The 22,170-nt window shown below is 43.8% G+C and overlaps 1 protein-coding gene across 1 annotated transcript in view; it reads left to right on the top strand.

Moving 5' to 3' along the window:
• LOC310853872 (inactive dipeptidyl peptidase 10-like) overlaps positions 1-19,963 on the top strand; it is a gene marked incomplete at both ends in the record, with an annotated part of 61,946 nt that extends 41,983 nt beyond the window's left edge. The window contains 14 exons of the mRNA XM_083758346.1: positions 603-679; positions 3,629-3,747; positions 4,284-4,331; positions 5,081-5,134; positions 6,276-6,377; positions 6,950-7,019; positions 8,160-8,288; positions 9,499-9,564; positions 9,654-9,708; positions 12,014-12,137; positions 13,703-13,767; positions 17,399-17,471; positions 18,105-18,178; positions 19,835-19,963. Of these exons, the coding sequence (XP_083614472.1) occupies positions 603-679; positions 3,629-3,747; positions 4,284-4,331; positions 5,081-5,134; positions 6,276-6,377; positions 6,950-7,019; positions 8,160-8,288; positions 9,499-9,564; positions 9,654-9,708; positions 12,014-12,137; positions 13,703-13,767; positions 17,399-17,471; positions 18,105-18,178; positions 19,835-19,963 (1,185 nt within the window). The remainder of the gene's footprint in view (positions 1-602; positions 680-3,628; positions 3,748-4,283; positions 4,332-5,080; positions 5,135-6,275; positions 6,378-6,949; positions 7,020-8,159; positions 8,289-9,498; positions 9,565-9,653; positions 9,709-12,013; positions 12,138-13,702; positions 13,768-17,398; positions 17,472-18,104; positions 18,179-19,834) is intronic.
• Between the last annotated feature and the right edge of the window lie 2,207 nt (positions 19,964-22,170).

The raw sequence follows: 22,170 nt of genomic DNA, 5'->3' as shown, positions 1-22,170 counted from the left end.
ATGAGAATCTTAAAACGTTAATAACTCGCGATCTAAATCATCCCGTCTAATTATAAAAGAAGAAGATCCTGTGTTAGACGGCCCTCCGCTGTCCAGTCGCTAGTCGCGATAGATTTATTCTTACCTCCCGTTGTTGTCGATCGCATCGAGAGTGTTTTGGCTACATCTAGCTGCTCCAGCCACATCCGGAACAACATCCGGTCCATCTGTAAAAGTGCTCCGTTGCTATAAATCGACTGGGTGCTATAATTTAACGGATTAAATAAATTAAAGTGTTAATACCGCAATGCAGAAATACTAAGAAATTCTTTCTTTCTTTCTTGAAGCAAAAGTTAGACATACAAAAAGCCAAGAGCAGTTTAGGGGCAATTATTGTTCACAGCTGAGAAATCACAGCTGCTCTTGGTTGAAACTTAATATTTTACTAAAAACACACAAGCGAAGAAAAACTGTTGTACAACGCATCGCGGCATGTTGTATGTAAGCTTGCAGATCGGCTATTTAGATGTATAAAATCACTTTTAATGTGATAATGGGAGAATACTGCAATAACACTGTGGGTGTGTGCGTGTGGTGTGTGCGTGTGCGCATTGAATGACCAGAATGAAGTGCGTCACTTGACGTCAGGTGACTGGGAGGTGACAGAGATCATATCCTACGACGAGATCAACCATCTCCTGTGAGGCTCAGTTCTGTTTGTCATAGAAATTAATATGTACGGTAAATTCATGTTTGTTATCTGTTCATCTATCTATTTACGTATTTAGTTTGTTATTAACCACATTAACCCTATTTTGCCCATGTTGTCCAAGTATAAAAAAACGTTTTAAAAATGGCTATTTTCAATATTCGTCATATTTGGCGTTAAGTTCTACATACTATACTGTGTGAAAAATTGTGAAAATAATCAATCTAAAACCTTGTAGGTCAATGCAACGGTTGGGATGAAAATGACAGAGCCTTTCATTTTCTCACGTCGTATTTATTTTTATTAAAGGTATATTCAGTGATTTCACTCAAAAAACCTTAGGTTTCGTTTTTGGCTGTGGGACCCAGCCTTTCGTCCAATCAGGATAGAGAGTCAAAAACGAAACCTAAGGTTTTTTGACCCCCAGGGGTTAACTGGGGACAGGGAGGAACTCCTTATATGGCCAGCACACTCTATAGTAGGGAGGATTATCACAACAAAACAAAAAAATAAGTGATATTTGAATTAAGTGAAATCACTGAATATACCTTTAATTGACCATGGATAAAGGCTCTAATGTTGTAAATCGATACAGCAGTGTTGCCGGTAATGAAACCACCTTCAGAACAGGAACCACTTTTGGTGTTTTAAGCATTATGTTATACTTTAGCTATTGAAAAATAGCAGATCTACAGTACAAGGTCATAGCGCAGCACCAAGTCTAGATCTGCTAGCTAAATCGTGAAAATGTGGTGCAAATCTTTGAATATATATTCTTTCAGAGCGAACTTATTTAACTCAAATCTTTGCTTCTGGGGGGTTCCTGGAAACTACACATTTTCAGATGGGGGTCGGCGGCCGATTACATATAATTCTGGGGGTCCTTGACATGAAAAAGGTTGAGCACCACTGACATAGAAACATAGGTTTTTCAGAAAACCGTTAAGATTTAGAAGATTTTTTTTGGGCTGTGTTCCATGTTGCATGAAGACATGCAGAACATTTCTTCTGACTGTCATATTCTTCTTTTTTTTTTTCTTTTTTTTTTTCCGGCTTACGCCTTTTATTGATTTTTTAAGGGACAGATAGTAGGCTGACAGGAAACGGGAGAGAGATGGGGGGATGACATGCGGTAAAGGCCGTGTCGGGTTCGGGAGTCGAACCCGCGGCACACCGCGACTGGATCACCAGTCCGGTGCCCAGACCGTTACACTACGGCCTGGGCCTGTCATATTCTTCTTTGACCTTTACTTGTCATCTGCTCTGCTCCCTCCTCTTCCTCCTCCTCCTCCTCCTCCTCCACACAGATACTTTATGAGCACAGAGAACTCGCCTCAACAAAGACATCTCTACAGGTAACTGTTTTTCTTCCGTAAGTTCCATTATTTATAAAACCCACACACATCTTTTATGGAGAAGAAAAATCCTCATCATTTTTTGATGGTTTTTACATTAGACGACATATTGTGGCATGTCATTTTAATGGTTTTTACATTGGAATGTCATCTTAGAGACTTTGTGCACCTAAACGCGAATACCATAAAGCATTAATAGAACTCATGCATAGCATATGACCTTGAACTAAGGGACTGCAGGCTGTATAATTTATGCAGGGAACGTAAAGCAGAAACCATTGCATTTCCAAAGAATGTTTGGGTTTCTTGTAACATCTGGACCGATGTGAGAGAGTTTATTTATTTTGGTCATTATAACAAATCAATACAGTGCTTTTTTTTTTTTTGCTAAAGAAACAGACCAAAAAGGTGTAGGCTGAAGCCTGAGCTTATAGTGCCTACCCTTCTAAAGAAATAAATGGCTTGCATAGGTAAGATAATACAACAGAGCAAACAGAAGGGATGTGTTTCATATCGTTGCTGTATGTCCAAAACCACATAGCTCACAACAATGCTTTGTGAGCATACTAATCATTTTAGCTACCTTTGCATGACGCTGTCATATGATGAAGTGTAAAATATGCCATTAATTCATGGGGGAAAAAAAACATAAAAAGACAACATGAATTGTCTGAGAGGAGTGAGCTAGCTACACATGGTTGTCAAATGGCTTTTCTCTGGCACACGGATGGAACGGATAGAATGTGAACTGGCAAACGTTGACAGATGTCATTGTTACTCCTCTGTGTGTTTTGAAGGATCATGTAGACCCGTGTAGATCAATACTTAGAATATGACACTCTTGTTGATGCAATTTGCCCACTAGGGAGCTCCCAAAGGGAGCTGGCTATAGATTTCCATGTTATTTGCTACCGTAACGAGATGATGAACCTAGTTAATTTTAGGCATTAGGCAAAACCTTCGACTTGTGATAATATAATGAGCACTTGCTGTTGCCTTGTGCTGTTTGTGCTCGAGTGACTATACACTTTTATACAGAGCGTGCGTTCGGATATGCCCACCGGGAATGTGCAATTGTTTTTTCTAGTGCGCTGGTCTGTGACGTCGCAGAGCGCACAGAGTTAAAACTGGTTGTTTTAACCAGTTAAACATTGGCCAACACTTTTTTACTCTATTGTGATATACTAAATGCTTGCCTTAACTAGCTTAGCTTTCTCCCCCAGGGAGCGCTCGAGACACCGTAATGACGCACGCACACTGAATAACCCCAACTTCTGAGTGGGGTCGGCGGGCACTCCGATTTTTGAACGACAATAAACACTGAATAAACAAACGCCAGTGTGCTCAGTACGAATTTCCGAACGCACCCAGAGTGAAGTGAAGACTAACCAAGACCAAAAAGCTAGTTTGAACAAGGCTTATTCGATGAAACATCACTCACTCAACATACAGTGCACCACTACGCTGTATGTATGCATGTACTGTACGGTATGTTGTGTGCAGCACAGCATCTGTTCTAGCTTGTGTCCTCTCTCTCTCTCTCTCTCTCTCTCTACCCTCCACTCTCCTCCTCCTGTCGTGACAGTGTGCAGACCCTGGGCCAGTTTCCACGGCAGTGTGTGACCTGTGTGCTGAGGGAGGAGTGCACCTTCTACCGCGCTGAGGTCAGCGCCGGTGGAGAGCATGCCATGCTGCACTGTGAAGGTAGGAGACACTCTGCAGACAGACACACAAGTGTTACAGTCTGTAACTGTGTGTGTGTGTGTGTGTGTGGTGGGGGGGGGGGGGGGGTTATTGTGGGCGAGGCAGTGGCTCAGGGGAAGATTGACTGGATAGGAATCTCAAGGTTCCCTGTTCGAACCCGGGCTCCCCCAGAGTTAGACGCGATTCATACTCCTATTTTAGAGACGAATAAAAGTCAGTTCGGCTCTGTAGAGCCTACAATGTGACGTCATTTGAGGTTCGGGGGGGGGGCGGGTACCATCATTTCGGAAATCATTTTGGCACTACAGCGGTAAAATAGGAGTATGAATCGGCCCTTAGTGTCGAAGTGTCCTTGAGCAAGACACTGAACCCCTAATTGCTCCCGCTGTGCAGGTTGGTGCCTTGCACGGTTTCCTCCGGCATCGGTGTGTGTGTGAATGTAATGCACAATCTCTGTAAAGCGCCTTGGATAAAGGTGCTATATACATTTACCATTGTGGGGGTTGTTGTTTGTTGTTGTTTTGTGCGCTCGCTAGGTCCTGGGGTGCCAGCCGTGCTGCTGGTGAACCTGAATGACCTCAGCTGTAAGTCTTTTTATATTCATCACGTCTTAGTACCTTCAGTTTGAATGAATTCTGTGTGTTTGTGTATCTGTGCGTGTGCCCACACAGTGAATAACAAACATGTGCGTTATCTCAATCTCTTTCTAATCTCTGCTTAAAAAGCATTTCACAAGTAGCTTGTCCTAGATAAACGGTGTCTTCCCTTTTCTACACAAAGCATCCACCAGCTGTCTGAAAGTGATTATTTCAACCAACAACACTGACGTTTTCATTTTGTTTGCTTTTTTTTTCTCTCCACAATTTAGTCGTTATGCCAATTGATTCATCCCCACACACATTTCTGTGTTGCCGCTGCATGTATCCCACTGACTCACCTGCCAGTGAGGAGCCCCCACCGGGAGGACATAGAGCAGGGGTGCCCACACTTTTTTGACTTGAGAGCTACTTTCACAATGACCAGCTCAACAAGATCTACTCACCCAAAAAAGTATTATTATTATTATAAAACAGCAGCACAGGCATTACATACTATAAGACAAACACACTTGGAATGGGAAATGGATAGAGGAAAATGGAATTCGTAGTTATTTGTATATGACTTTGTATTTGTATTGTGTGTTATTGACCTGATCTCAGGTCAGAATGGGCTAGGTGTCTGGGCCGCCAGGCCAGCCCGGGCCCAGCCCGTACAGTGACAATTATCACCCTCCCCGCCCAGAACACGCAGACCAATTTGTGTTTGTGTAGGCGACCAATTTGTCTTTGTGTAGGCAACACGGTGGATTCAAACCCACAACCACTGCCCGAGCACCCCAACACTGATGGTTTTAACTTTTAACCTTTCAGAAGCAGCTACAGTACTCGGTGTCCAAGTGAAAAGCGCTGTGGATATGTTCTTCCTGTGCACAATTCTTGTTGTGAAAATTGTTTATGAAACACACAGTGCGGGTGTGTGTGTGTGTGTGTGTGGGGGGGGGTTCCTTTCACACTGTTTTAGAGATCGCATATTAAAAAGACGCCCAACAAAACAAATTTCAGCATGCCTGCCTACTGCTTTGAAAAGCAATTCTGATACCGTTCCAATAAGATGTTACCACCACCACCCTAAAGTCTCTTCTTTGGTTCTGGAATGAATTGAACCTGTTTTGTATTCATTGAATTTAGATGTCAGACGGATGGATCGGTGGGTGGAGTGCAATTCACTTTTATTAAAATGTCAGATAAGGAGAGTAGTAACAATAACAATACATAATGGTGTAATATGGTTTATATAATAAAAGGATACGGTTATAAAATCCTACTATTTGTCACATACATTGCTGTATGTGAGATTTTCTCTCTGTATTTGACCCATCTCTTGGAGCCGTGCGCCACCTGTAGTTGATCTAGCCCTCCCCAATCCAGCCCAACACAATCCAACCCTTAATGCTGAGTGCCAAGCAGGGAGGCATTGGTTCCCATTTTTAGACTTTAGACTAGGTCTTTGGTATGACCCGGCCAGGGATCGAATGCCGACCTCCCAGTTTCAGGGCGTACACTCTAACGACAAGGCCATGAGCTAGTGTGGTCTGCAATCACACTCTCAATCTGCAGCTGGGGGTCCGTGATAACAGTCCCCGTTCGTCTGGATATGCGAGACTATGCATTGAAAGAACGGTTGCATGGCAACTATATGTGATTTGTAGTCCGTGGGTAAACGCATGCAAAAGAAACACTGGTTTTCAACCGTGCTCTGTTCCTGAACGTTGTGTTGACTATTTCCAGAAAAATGTGTACTGCATAATCAGCCAAATGGCGCAGATTATGCAGGGGGTCAATCCCACATATTTCGCAAACCTACGGTACCTATTTCCCAGCATAAAATCACATATCACAATCACAAAATCACACGTTTTTCTGGGGGATCTTAACTATTCAACCTGTGTGCTGTGTTGCCTCCTGCGTGACGTCCTTGTGGCTGTACAGCGTACTTCGTCTTGGAGGACAACCTGCCCGTGAGGTCAGCACTAGAGAGCAAGAGGACGGTGCAAAGTCACACTGTCACTATCACTACTGAGGAGCACTTTGGTAAGACGATACTATCTGTGTGCGTGCGTGCGTGCGTGCGACAGAGTACAACAGACGCAGTGCCCAAAAGGCAGCTCATCTGTGGGTGTCTGCTCTGCATTCACTTTCAACTCGTCTTGCGTATATCTAGACAACTACACACTACACATTACACACATCTCCACAAATGCTATATTATAGAGTCTGGAACTACACCTCCCAAATTCCGAGAAAGGAAGCCATCGTCCGTATATTTTAAAATATATCTTTGTGTGTTGTTATTTCTGATAAACGTCAAGCTATACAGTATATGCTCTGATTATTATTTATTTTTTTATATTTGGAACAAATTTGCGCAAAGACACAGCGGAACGAGGAGGAGGTGTCACATGAGTTTTAGCGCTTGATCATTCTCAGAACTGCTGTTGCTCCCGACCATATAACGGAAGCGTTCTTATATTATATCTCTCTAATTCATCTCTCTCTCTCTCTCTCTCTCTCTCTCTCTCTCTCTCTCTCTCTCTCTGTGTGTGTGTGCGTCTTTCTCTCTGTCTCTCCTGGTCAGTTAACATCTCTTCTTCCTCTCCTATCAGAGCTGCATCTGAAGCTGACCTATCCCGTTGACTTCTCTGACTCCAGGCGGTATGGTCTGCTGCTGGTCATGTAAGCCTCTCTGTGTTTGCACTGTTCAGTCGTCCAACAGCCAGCGAGTAGGCCTCCAGTGTCTGGCTCTATGCATTATTCAGAACATTTACCTTTTAATGTGTCATATCCACACACTCTTATTTAACAACTTAAAACTCCGGTGGTCCAGAGCCACAGATCCGACCGCTGTGCCCATATACAGTATGGGACTGACCAGGCTTCACTCGAGGGAGTGTGGTGCTCGCCGCAGTGTCGTTCGGATATTTGGTTGTCCAGAACTGCTCGTCTATGGGCTTGCCAATATACAGAGTATTTGACATCGGGGACCTCCATATATGGGCACAACCGGCACACCTCGTACCTTCCTGGACAAAAATGTCCTTATAGGCCAACACTTTAACAAAATGGGCCATGCCGTGGCATCGCTCCGATATTTGGGCATAGGGAGGGTGCAGCTACCCCGGAGAGGTGGAGATATCCACAACCTCCTCTTAAGAAGGGAGGCATAATATTAGACCTACACCCTCCGCACACTACAACCCCATGGACTAAATGAGGACTATGAGTTATCTGCCTTCCTGTAAAAGTGAGCAAGGACTTAGCAATCAGATTCCCCTGTGTGAACTGCTTTTTTTAAATACACGTATAACTTTAATCTTGATGGCTTTACTGGCCAATGTCCAGAGAGTCATTGATTGATCTTGAATGTTAGCCTTCATGTGTCTCCCTTTGATATGGTCCTGACTGTTTTGGAGCAGATTGCCCAAACTGTGAACTACTTTTGGTACCAAAAGCTGTTTAAATCTTAAAAACTAAAAATAGTCAAAACTCAAAAGTGATGGTATCACCAGCAAAGACTTTTGACTTTTGACTCTCATCACCCTCTCTAGCCTTCTACTTTCCCCCTCTCTCCTTCCCTCTTAAAAAAAAGGAAAAAAGGTAGACTGCTGATACAGTCACACCTCGGTAAGAAAGGTTGGCAATTCATAAAAGTATAGGGAAGAAAAAATGGATGGAGGGCAGAGGTGGGAGTGTATTGTGATTTTCAAGAATTTTGCTCTAAATCAAAAGATTTTATGAATAAATGAGTGGCAAACTCTACAGTCTCTCTCTCTCTCTCTCTCTCTCTCTCTCTCTCTCTCTCTTCCCCCCCGACAGTGGCAGCACCCCAGGAGGTCAGACGGTCTCAGAGCAGTGCATGCTGGGATGGGACTGGGTCCTGGTGGACTCTGAGCAGGTCATTGTGGCGCGACTGGACGGCAGGGGCTCTGGGTTCAGAGGTGAAAGGTCAGCGACCAGCGCTCTTTTTAGTTTCTTTCTTTTTCTCTTCAGATCAGAGAACCAGTGTTTGAAGAAGTAAAACAATATATATTTGACTTAAGTATCAATACTGCGATGTAGAAACATGTAAGTCTAAGTCCTGTATTCGAAATGTACTGTACTGTACAAAAAGTTAAAGTGCTCATTGTGCAGAATGTCCAGTTTTTAAGTTTTCACATTTATAAAATGTATAAAAATCTTTTGACAATAACAGACCTACAAGTTGTGTTTGCCACCCCGCTGAAATTTTGTACAATTTCACACGCAATGAAGTTGCAACATTGGTTCTTTCTGCGAATCATTCCGCTTCGAATTCCGCCAGAAAAAATAAAGCAAAGCCAAAATAAATAATTTTAGATGGTTAGAACGAAAATACATCGCTTGGATGGGACGCATCCTCAGTGATGTATCCCAAGGTCATCAGGGTTTCGGGTCTCGCAAACATCATACCCCTCACTCAGGTGACCCAGCCGGGGTGATCAAGTCCCGACTTACGTCCCAGTAGCTACCCTCGATCAGACCCACTAGGGAAAGACCAGGGCCACACAATCCGTTGGAACCACTCCGGAACTACTCTGCCGAGACTGGGAGGTACTATTCTGGCATGTGGAGGGACTAGGCTCTGTGGGTTGACTCCTGCCCGGGCCCCTCCTACGTCTCACCAGGTCCACTCCTGCTCTCACCAGGAGTATAGCTAGGACCTCTGCGTTGCACCAGCCTCATCGGAGGTTTTGGGGTTTCCTCCTCACGGAGGATGCAGGCTGGGCCGCTAACCCATACTGCTCCCGGGGGTTAGTCATGCTAGCAAGTATATTATCATATTGTAGTTTTCGGTGATCACCTTATCACATAAAACTGGAGTATGAATGTGCATGGCTGGCTTTAGACCGGATCAGGCTTTCTACAGCTATACCCCACACAGCACAGCAGGAACTGCCTGCAGACAGCAGAGCAGAAGCTCTCAATGTTTAAACATAATACAACTAAGTATACAATAACTATACACAAGTCTCAGTTGAATTGGATTGCAATACTTTAGAATTTCATCATTGAAATGTCATCATTGAAATGGTAAATCCGGGCCTGAGTATACATATGGTTAGTCATGCTAGCAACAACATTAGCATGAACTAGTCTAGTCAATACAGTACAAATATGTGATGTGTTGTGTTCACAGGCTGCTGCATCAACTCCATCACAGACTGGGAACAGTGGATGTTCAGGACCAGATAGCAGCCTTGCAGTATGAACACACACACACACACACACACACACACACACACACACAACCTTATTCAGACATACAACAACATTTTCCCTGTTGTGTTGCAGGTATCTGGTGAAGCTGCCATACATTGACCGCTCACGTATAGGAGTCTATGGAGAGGTACATTCATCACTTTTCATACCATTATTTATTCAGCATTTAAGCCACGGACCACCGTTTGAATAGATTTCGATCAATTAACTATTAGCGAATGAATGGGGGTTCCAGGCAGAGATAATTAGAAGTAAGTAACCTCCTGCCTTCTGTGTCTGTAATGAACTATCGCTGCGCTGGATATGTTAAACAATAATTTAACTCATGAGAGCGTAAAATGGGGTTTTACACTCTTAAGGATCCCGTGTCATTAGTCCGAAGACTCATTGTTCTGAAATGTCCAAGCCCCTAGTAAGGCTATATCCAACGTTGAAGCTGCCACTACCTACTGGCGAAATGTGGAATTGCAGCACTTTAATGGAGGTGGACGGACGTTCGTGACGTTACGTGCGTAAGCCCGGACCTCAAAATTGAGGTCCGGGGCTAGGCTAGGCTAACCTGACGCTGCCAGATCCAAGAAGCTTGCTACACAAATTTGTTTCACAGCTTATTGGGATCTGGGATCGCGGAAGCAAATTCGATGACGGGGCTGTTCCTTTTTTTCAAGATACTTGGTAGATGATCATATTGACGTGTCTATATAGCTTCACATCCGGTTTCACACATATCCCGCCCTTAGCTCACGCTGATTGGTTCGGTACGGAACGGATTTTTGTCAGCTCAACTCCCTGAGAGATCCCAGATGAGTGCTGTGTTGGGGAACATGGTTACCCAATACCGCCCTCATCTGGCAGCGTCAGGTTAAGGCTAGGCTAAACTTCCGCACTTACTCTATGGAAATGACTAGCTTTAACCCTAAACATAACCGCAAGCACGGGAGCAGCGCAAGCACAGGAGCAGTGCAATTGCAAACTTTCACAGCAATCGTACACTGTGTTCATGATTTGAGGCATTTCGTTGAAAACTGAGCACTCCTGCAAACTTTGGAAGCTAATCTTAGCCAATCAGGATGAGGTATGGAAAATCGGACAGATCCGTCTTGATCACATGACCATAGAGATTTGTACCGACACGCGTGATATCGCTATAACGGGCCCATTTGAAAGACTGAAACTGCAGAGGTTCTGCACAGTTTCACGTTGAACGGGCCAACGGTGCCCAGAGATTAGCTGTACACAGACGCACAGTCCTACACACACAGGGACAGACAAACGGACAAGGGCGGAAACATAGTCTCAGCCACGGCTTCGGCCTGGCATCAAACAAACAAACGACGACTGACACCAAATGTTTTTAGTGATGTTCGCTGCCAGGGACGTGCACACATAGACATCAAAGGGGGCCCTTTCCAGACCACAAATGCAGCATTTTCTATGGTGAAAGAAATGCAAATGCCACTCCTTTCCATGCCATGCCGGAAGGCAGCGTTCAGGAGAATTGCTTATTATTATTATTGCGTATTTTGCGTTGAACAAATTTGTTTTGAAGTCCATGTCGTATACACCGCATCTCCACTAGCTAAAGAGTGCTGGGTTGTGCCCCGAAAATAATTGATCTACAAGCTCTCAACGCGTCGCGCTGAGACGCGTTGAGAGCTTGTGGATTTTAGATTGTAGATTTCTCAATTTTTGTCCAAAAGTGCCCTCTTACGGGATTTAACCCATTCTGAACGGGCACCCATTTTGGTGTTGGCATCATGCTATGCTTTAGCTATTGAAAAATAGCAGATCTACAAGCTCATATCGCGCCACCGAGTGGCGCGATACGAGCTTGAAAAACGACTGACATCTTTAGAATCTGATCTCAGGTCAGAATGGGTTAATCAGACCAGTGTGTGTCCAGTGGAAACCTCGTATGAATCTGATCTCAGGTCAGAATGGGTTCAGCCCCTGCCCCTCTAACACTCTGCTATTAAGTCAATAGTACGTGGACTGGCCCAGGCCGTAGCGTAACGGTCTGGGCACCGGACTGGTGATCCAGTCGCGGTGTGCCGCGGGTTCGACTCCCGGACCCGACACGGCCTTTACCGCATGTCATCCCCCCATCTCTCTCCCGTTTCCTGTCAGCCTACTTTCTATCCCTTAAAAAATCAATAAAGGCGTAAGCCGCAAAAAAATATCTTAAAAAAAAAAAAATAGTACGTGGACTGGCCCAGGCCGTAGCGTAACGGTCTGGGCACCGGACTGGTAATCCAGTCGCAGTGTGCCGCGGGTTCGACTCCCGGACCCGACACGGCCTTTACTGCATGTCATCCCCCCATCTCTCTCCCGTTTCCTGTCAGCCTACTGTCTGTCCCTTCAAAAATCAATAAAAGGCGTAAGCCGCAAAAAAAATATCTTAAAAAAAATATATATATAGTACGTGGACTGAGTGTTCGAGGGCGTTGTCCGTGCAGGGCTACGGCGGCTACGTGAGTCTGATGATGATGAAGTCAGCGGAGAGGTTGATCCGGTGTGTGGCAGCCCAGGCTCCCGTCATCGACTGGACCCTCTATGGTGAGTGAACCAGTCTCTGACCACAGCTCTATTCTAGACTGGACTCTATGGTGAGTGAACCAGTCTCTGACCACAGACTGGACTCTGTATGCCGGTGAGTGAACAGACTTGGACTCTGTGTGGTGAGTGAACCAATTTACAGGTTACACCAGGGGTGCCCAACCATCGATCGTGGTCGACGGGTAGATGATTTCGGGAAAAAGGAAAGAAAAGCTGGATAGCTTGAGTCCTCCATAATACACTGCTACCGAAGATAGCAGATCTACAACCTTCCTGCAAGTGCATTATGCATTGCATCAGTCAGGTTGTTAGCTTGTACATCTGTTCTGCACGTGAATAAATTAAACATTAGGAGGTACGATTGGTCGAAAACAGCGGAGGTGGTGTTTTCAGCTTGCCGAGATTTCTTTCAAATGGCAGCACCGCGCCCGACCGAGATCCGATTATTTCCGACCCAGTCAGGCAGACATAAATGTGGACTAACTTTATGAAAGAATACAGCTGACGTATTGACCAATTACCATTAATGCGCGAGAAAGTAGATCTTGGGTCAAAAAAGGTCTAGCACAAAATAGTTTATTGTTGATTTGACACAGCAATTTCACAGGACCAAGCAGTTCTATGGGCCACATTTCTTCCATCCCCATTCCAAACTTTGATATGAGTCATCTCCAATTTGAGAAACCAGGTTCTTAATGTACCTTCTCTATTGAACCGGGTTCTTCATGTACTGGACTTCAATGTACTGAATTCTATTGCAGACAGACACACAGGCATACTTATCACATCCATTGTGTCACTGTCCCGCTCCTGCATGCTCTTTCATCTCACCGTCTCACACTATTTATACTGTAACTAGAGGCAGTGGTGGAAAAAGTACTCATTATGCAGAATGTTCTTTTCCACAAGTTTTCAAATGTATAAGAATCTTTTGAAAATAGCCGTTCTACAAGCTCACAATGCGTGGCGATGACATGTTTTCCGAAGGGGGGTCCGCAGACAAATACAGATAATCTTTGGGGTCCTTGACATGAAATGGTTTGAGCACCACTCTCATAGAAACATAGGTTTTTCAGAAAACTGTCATTTAGAAGATATTTTATAGAATCTAGCCTCAGTCCTAAATAAAATCTCACGACGGCTGGAAACGGTTTGAAGAGCACACGTATGACGTTTCACAAACGACAAGCACAACATGTTTAGAATCATGATGTTTTGGTAGCCATACCGGTTGAAGGAATTACAGATTTGAAATATTTGAGATCAAATTACCGTAGGATTTTCAGGATGACTGAACAACATGCTTTCTTTTGCTGGTTTTGACCACTTCGAATACTCAAAATACAATTTCATCTGACAAATAACAGACATAGTCTATCTCAAGCTTACACCATGTTGCTCTGCGACGTGTTCTTGTAGCTACTCTTTCCGGTGCATGACATGCTTCCATAGACATGCCCCACTTCTATAGTCCAAATGACATGAACCGAGAACTTTAATCTCACCGTTATTCATTTATATCGGCGAATACATTTCTTTTGAACGTGTGTTGTCTTTCTCTGCAGCCTCTGCGTTCTCAGAGAGATACCTGGGGTCCCCAGCAGGGGGCGGCAAGGGGAACAGATACCAGGTGAGATATTGTTTACCTATATCTGTTGATGTGTCTGGTGCATATGTCACTGTTGTGAGAGATGAAAAACAGATTGGAAAACAGCAAGGAGTTTAACACACACTGTGTGTGTGTGTGTGTCTGCACGCGCGTTTCTGTGTGTGTGTGCGTGTGTGTGTGCACGCGCGTTTCTGCGTGTGTGTGTGTGTGTATGCGCGCGGGTTTCTGTGTGTGCGTGCGTGTTTCTGTGTGTGTGTACACACGAGTGCGTTTCTGTGCGTGTGTACGCACTCGTGTGTGTGTGTGTGTGTACACGCGCGTGCGTTTCTGTGTGTGCGCGTGCATGCACATACGGGTTTGTTTATATCCGTGTTTGATGTGTGTGTGCATTCATGTGTTTGTGTTCATGGGTGCGTGTATGCACATACACACATACACACCTATAGTTCTCTGCTGGAACTGTTAACTGTTAACCCCCTTCCCCAGCTCAAAAACGTTCAAAAAAGACTCTGGCAGTAAATGAGCTAATAATGGTTAGAGTGCTCGTGTGAATGTTGGCCACTGTTCCAGTCCTTTTGTTTTATTTCCGTCAAAGTGGGTTGGCGCCCAAACTGGGACAGCTTGAGCTATTTCTATTGCACACAATGCTTTAAAAGAACGCCAGCGGGACAGACCATAATAATCTAGTAATCACGCATCTAGTCCTCTTGAGAGAGACGGGGCTTGATTCATGCTTAGTGCGGGTGGGAGTCACCCAAAAGGTGGCATGGTGAGCCTGGCATTTTAGAAGGCTAATATTTGACCAAACGGCGCCGGGATGAAGTGAGAAGCCAAATGCAATGAAATGTATTGATTTAAAGGTAGCGTTGGTGATATCTTTTTTTTTTATTCTGATAGTAATCAGTGCTATAGGCTAGACTCAGGGTTTGTTCAGTATCAGGGTCTCCCTGTCTCTCCAGCTCTTGAATAAACACAAAATAAATGTTCAGGTAGAGAGTACCCATTTATCAGCTGTTCGAGTTCCAATTTTGTGTGCTCATCACACAATTTCTCTTGTTTAATCTGTATCCTGTCAGAGTTCTCTATCCTGATTAGATAAAATTGGTATGCCAACCTGAAAATGTATTTTCTCTTACTGAACACACACTCTATACTAGCGATGATTACTAACAGAATATAGAGCTATTTAACACTTCTTTACGTACCTTTAACCAACCAAAGATAAATCATCGTGTTATTACTCTAACCACATGTATGAATAAGTATCTGTTCAAATCAGCTGTTCTGTCTGTCTGGCGTTTTCAGTCGAGAAAAAAAGACTCTAGTCTAGTCATCTATTAAATGACATTCAAGGTATTATGTTATATATGTGTAATTGTATTTGTTTGTATGTTTACTCTTATGTGGACCCCAGGAAGACTAGCTGGTTGCTATGGCACCAGCTAATGGGGATCCTTAATACAAATCAAATCAAATCAAAGTCTGCTTTTATGTCGAGGCCTTTCAAAGTGTTTATTGTCTCCACCAGGCCGAAGGCATGTGGGGAGAGTATGTTTTGCACTCCGTCCGTCCGTTTGTGTGTCCGTCCGTCCGTGTGTCCGTGAACAGCTAATCTCGGCCACCGTTAACCCGGTCGATGGCAAATTTTGCACACACACTCCCTGGATGCCAACGATGAATCTCTGCCCCAAACTTTCCAGAACGGCCTGTTATAGCGCCACCAGGAGGCCGCTTTGTGCAAAACAAGTTTTTGCACAGTACACCTACAGATTTTGTCCAAACATCACGCAAATTGGTACACACACTCCCTGGATGCCAACGATGAACCTCTGCCCCAAACTTTCCAGAACGGCCTGTTATAGCGCCACCAGGAGGCCGCTTTGTGCAAAACAAGTTTTTGCACAGTACACCTACAGATTTTGTCCAAACATCACGCAAATTGGTACACAGTCTCTCTAGAGCCATTCAACCAAACCGGTCTTTCAGATTTCTCACACTCCATCCTGATTGGTTAAGATTGGCTTCCAAAGTTCACAGGAGTGCTCAGTTTCAAACAAAATGCTGCAAATCATGAACACATCGCGTGATTTCCGTGAAATTGTGCACCCACATTCCCACTAGGCCCAGGACAAAATGCCACATGAACAATTTCAACTCAGCCTCAAGGTGGCGCTATAACTGGCCGAAAAGGGTTTTTACCTCTAACTGCACGGATCTGTGGATAACCTGGTGGAGACCTGTGCCCAGAAGGGCACTTTTTCTAGTTTATTTTCTCTTCTTGTCCTTTTATGACTTCTATGCCTTCAATTTTACTTTTCATTTTTTATCTCTTCCATGTAATGTTCCTGTAATTTCTATCCTGTTTTTGTTCAGCACTTGTAGGCTAACCTCGTTTTCGTTTCGCTAGACAAACATAAATTATTACATAAAAACTCCCGTTTATCTGAAGCTGCCTTGACTCTGTAGCATTAAAGGTCACTCCCTCTTTTGATTAAAAACAAATGGTTAATATAATCATTTATTCCACTAATGATGTTTAGAGCCGAAGCCTATGACTGCATTTTCTCATAATGGGACAGAGAATGTGTTGTTTGTTTTTCTCATCAAGTTTTCTTGAGATACTTTCTGCTTGAGAGGAGACCGCACCTTTTATAAGCTAGATCAGTGGCTACCAAGCTGCTTTATCTCTCTCTCTGTGCTAAGGGTTCCTTATGGCCCTATGAAAAACGTTGAAGACCCCTGCTCTAAACGAAAAGAAAGTAGAAGAAAAACACTTTAGTAGCTCAGATCCTTTGATTGCACAAGGAAACCTAAAGAAGCCTGAAAGACACAGCAGCTTTCAGGTCTCTTGTTGGATTCCATTCAAAGCCAAAAGGGCTGAAGGGAGGCAAACGACACTTCAGGGTGTCCTTTAGCGTTTATAGTAAGAAGAATAACAATATGTGAAGGAAATAGGTACAGAAATATGCTGTGAGTGTATACCACGCCATCTGCTCCTTGTAGATGGCTTACATCATGCTGTAGTAGTGTCTCGGCCTCAAACTATCAATCTTGATATTATCGCCCACTTACGTTTTACTCAAGCATGCAAATTCATACATGTAATTCATGAATGAATGATGAATAATGATTCATTCATCATGAATTTATCACCATTAACACCATGACCTACTGTAATGGTGAACTTAACCAAGCGTCTAATATATCATTAATTAAGGATGTTAACTCATTCTGGGCATAGAAGTGGAACAGTGGAATAGCGTCTTTACATAATGATATGTGGCACTTGGTTAAGTCATAATGACTCCATCATTAGTTAATGGTGAGGGCTAGGAATTAATGATCAGTTCACGATTAATTCATTTATGCTTTTCATGCTCACGTGTGACTGATATGAGAATCTACATTTATATACATATATACATGTGCACTGGCCTACTTGGAACGATGCAAGTTGGAAATGAATGCCCCAATATGGCATGCCCAAATATGGAGTCGGTGGGGCGAACGGTACTCGAGTTACGTGGATTACAGACGTATACACAGAGAGGTGGTGCATGTATAGATGGATTACCTATCATAATTTTTTTTGTTTGTTCATCTGCTTGCCTAGTGAAGTACAGCATGTAGTTTTGTTTATTTGTCTGTGCAGACATCCAACGTCCTGGCCGGCCTGGAAGGACTGCATGGAGAACCTTTATTTCTAGCCCACGGAACGGCTGACGGTACACACACACACACACACACACACACACACACACACACACACACACCTGTGTCCTCTTTTGAAATGAAACATTAATTCATTGGCACCAGAGTAAAGTGAAGACTACAAAAGTCCACTGAGAACTAAATCTTTCTTTTTTATTTTCATCAGTTTATTTGGACGGGACAGCACATAATTAATGAGCACTCAACATATACAATGCAATGTTAAATATGCTGGATTTAGCAAGGCGTTTCCATCCATAGTCCCCAAACAGAAAACGGGCAACAAAACAAAAAGAGCACATATCCATTACTAAGGGGGTAAAAGAGAGAAAAGAGAGACAAAAAACTAAAGTAAAAAGCCCAAGTAATATGGCTTCGTTATTTTACTAAAGTCCCAACCCAGCGACCAGAGGGGATGTGACCACTAGTAGTGTTTCTAGACTATTTTAGTTTTGGTAATCCAACGATGCAGTTATCCTGAGCATATCGTTGCTGTGGGGACGGAAACATCTTACTTTTTATTTTATTTTACACCTTACTCGATCATACTACAGCGTCACACAAAAGTATCAAAAGTAGCAGATCTGCAAAAGTAACTGTTTTGGACACCACCCAACAGACAATATTTTATTTCTCTCAATTTGCAGCAACCGTCCATTTTCAACATTCGGCAGAGCTGATCAGACACCTAATAAAGACGGGTGCCAACTACACCATGCAGGTAAACGCATAGAAGATGCATTTATACGTCTATGGACCCCTCCACCACCACCACCCCTTTAACTAGAAAAATAGCTGCTTATTTCTCATGACTTTGAAACCAAATATTATACATCACAATGTGTTTTAAATCATTCTAATTTGGCTGGGTGGTTTATAACGTACTGTGTGGTCTGTCAAAATGGGATGAGTAATCGATAGAAAATAAGTCATTTTACTATCCTTTTAGATTAAACAATTCTGAGGTGCTGGCCATTCTTACAAAGTTCTACACTCCACAAACGCAACTGTTCTGTTTTACAATTTCCAATTTAGGCATTTAGCAGACTTAAACCAGAGCGACTTACAGTAAGCAAGAACAACGCATTCTTCTTGTCGTGTCCACAAGACAGTCTGTTACAATACTTGGCTAGATGTGGTTCAGCCACAGCTGAACACATTGCTGTCCCTTCTCATTGAACTCTGCCAAGTCCGATGCTGTGCAGGGATGTTCCAGCAGGGGGCATGGCTCAGTGCCACAGTCACACACACGGCGCGTTCAGAAATACAGCACCGGAGCGCACTCGCCTATTAGTTTTCATTGCACAGTGCGCTCAGTGCGCTATTTCCGAACACGCCCACAATGTCCTCGTCATTTGAATATCCCCATTTTGCGAAAGTGGCTTTTGCTCGCCCAACACCAGATCTTAATCTTAAGCATTTCCACACTGCGTAGGTTGAGTCTGATCCAGGGGGTAGTGCCTCGCTAGCCTTTAACTCAGTCATTGTAGCTGGTGGGAGGTTGACTTTTGGCTGGCACATGGCCGAAGAGAGGGTGGCTTTTGGCTGGCACATGGCCGAAGAGAGGGGGTCTTTTGGCTGGCACATGGCCGAAGAGAGGGGGGCTTTTGGCTGGCACATGGCCGAAGAGAGGGGGTCTTTTGGCTGGCACATGGCCGAAGAGAGGGGGTCTTTTGGCTGGCACATGGCCGAAGAGAGGGGGTCTTTTGGCTGGCACATGGCCGAAGAGAGGGGGTCATTCGTCGATGGACTGTTGTTGCTGCTCTTTTCTGCTTGCTGCATTCTGCCGTATCTCTGGTGGGGCTATGCCTGCCAGGATGTACAAACGGTCTGTGGGTGTAGGTTTCAGACAGCCTGTGATAAGGCGGCACCCCAGGTTGTGCCAGTGAGCTTGCGGGTTGTTCCTCGCACTCACTTTACACTTGGTCTTCTCTGTGTGGGTCTTAAAAGAGACATCTATCCAGGGTTACCCCTAGGTAGACTGGGTGCTCACAGTGTTCAAGGTTCCTGACCATTACATTGTAATACATAAAATACATAATAGTCGTCCAGAATCATAATCAAGCTAAGGACCTAACATCCGACTAACGGTAGAATATCTGTACAATGAAATGAGTATACACTATAGAATGCTATGTCTACATAAAAATGATATCTAAGTTACATAAGTTTAGCCTTTGCATATGCCTGTAACGTCGTCGAGGCTAGTGCAAGTGCTAAGGGGTAAGATGAGTTTTCAGACTATGGCAGAAGATTGGGAGTGAGTCTGCAGTTCTGATGCAATGGTTTTTACTTGAGGTTCCTATGTACTGTATGAGTTTATGTACTGTATGTATCTGCACATTACATATATTTCCTCTTTCCTCGCATGGAACAGCTCTACCCTGACGAGGGCCACTTCCTGTCCTCCCACAGCCGGCTCCAGCTGTCCCACTCCCTGGTTGGCTACTTCAGAGGATGTCTGCTCGACTCGTCATCACTACCAACCAACCAGATGAGTGACTGAGACACAGTGGTGATAACACGCACGCGCTATAGGCTGCGACGGACCAGGAACTTAAGTGTGTGTGTGTCTGTGTGTGTGTGTGAGAGATGTATGTGTACAGTATGTGTGTGTCTGTTTTGTAGTACAATATTTGAGGGTTGATGATAACGCCGTGCTTTCTTCTTGACCTATCAGAATAGATTATATTGCTTGCCCTTCCCTGTCGGGTTCAATGGTGGATTTATTTTAAGAATGGCATTGTCAATATGATATAAAGCTATGGACCCTGGCACCAATATGATATAATGCTATGGACCCTGGCACCAATATGATATAAAGCTATGGACCCTGGCACCAATATGATATAAAGCTATGGACCCTGGCACCAATATGATATAAAGCTATGGACCCTGGCACCAATATGATATAAAGCTATGGACCCTGGCACCAATATGATATAAAGCTATGGACCCTGGCACCAATATGATATAAAGCTATGGACCCTGGCACCAATATGATATAAAGCTATGGACCCTGGCACCAATATGATATAAAGCTATGGACCCTGGCACCAATATGATATAAAGCTATGGACCCTGGCACCAATATGATATAAAGCTATGGACCCTGGCACCAATATGATATAAAGCTATGGACCCTGGCACCAATATGATATAAAGCTATGGACCCTGGCACCAATATGATATAAAGCTATGGACCCTGGCACCAATATGATATAATGCTATGGACCCTGGCACCAATTTCAGAGAATGACAATCTCTACTTTGTGACTTCATTTTCAATGTCCTGGATTGTGGGGCGTTTTGTTATTGATTTGATTGAACAACATTTTGAACCTTCCCTTATTACTTACTCTAAGGGCAGCGTTTTAACTGAGGATTTCTGGACCAGTTCAAAAAGCAAATATTCCGATTGGGTCGTCCTTGAAGGCTGGCGGTGCCCCCAACCCCTCCCCATGTCTATGTGTGCGAGGCACCCTGCTCAAAATGTGGTCAAGGTTTTGTAGCGATTACCCCTACCCAAAGATAGCAATACTCCAGTGGTTCCCAAACTGTGGTGGGTGCACCCCTTGTGGTGCGCGAGCGCCTTCTAGGGGGTTTGCGACATGAAAACGCTAATGGTGTGGTTATGGTTTTATTTTATTTTAAATACTGGTATATTAACATATTATACCAATATATGGCAGGTATATGCAGAATATAGCCTATGCTGCATAAGCCATATTCAGGTTTATATATGTGTATATATGTGGATAAATGGGAAATATATGTCTCTAAATAGCTTATGCAATTTATATTTTCATGTGCGCGGGTGCGTTAGCTACTGTAGGTCGGAAAGGTCAAAAGGTTTTGGCCGCTGCAATAGTCCAACAAGAAAAGGGGTGAGGGGCATTGTCTTAACCATTTAAGCCCTATAGTGATAATGGTAGATCTACAAAACATAAATGTTTATCTAAAGTGTTAAATTGTGATGTTATCAAATATGTCAGGTTATACAACAGGTAGTTTCGAGGAAGCAATCTGATTGGTAGCCATCTACCTGTGCTTCAAACCAGCATGACCGTTGCATTGAAGAGTTTCATTCCAAAATCAGGCATCCATCTGGATGTCCACAAATGGACACCTACTTAACTCTGTAGGCCTACTTGATGGCACAAACAATGCAGATAGATGACATCATATGTATGAGGAATGATGAGCTCAGGTATTTATTTATTTGTATATTTATTTATGTATTTATTTCCCATCGGGACGTGTATTGTGCTGCATATTGTGCCTCGGTCGCCCCATGTAAGGTTAATCCGTTTTAGCTCAGCTGTCTTGGTTCGTCAGCAGGTGGTTTTGAGTCGACCTTGACTCTACTGGGGTCCGTCTCAGTGCAAAGAAATGTAAGTTATTTCAGAAAACGGGTTTTAGAAGGTGTTTTTAAAATCTGCCTCAGGTCTAAATGGGTTTAGTTTTTGAGGGGCGCTAGCCCATCCTATGTCCAGATTTGAGGGTTTGTGTAAACACAAACTTTGAAGACAAATTTGTGCAAACACGAACATGTGTATGACGTATGATGATAAGAGCGCCCCTCACTTCACATGGGTGTGACTGTGAGGGGATGTTGTAGCAACTTGGGATCAAACTCTTCAACAGCTTCGGGTTATTTGCATTTATATGCTTTTCAAACTGTGACCAGCTCTTTATTAAACAGAAAATGCA

The sequence above is a fragment of the Protomyctophum parallelum genome (assembly GCF_964188405.1).
Source record: "Protomyctophum parallelum genome assembly, chromosome: 23".
Lineage (NCBI taxonomy): Eukaryota > Metazoa > Chordata > Actinopteri > Myctophiformes > Myctophidae > Protomyctophum > Protomyctophum parallelum.
Note: the sequence above shows the minus strand (reverse complement) of the source record. Positions and strands in the feature narration are given on the sequence as shown.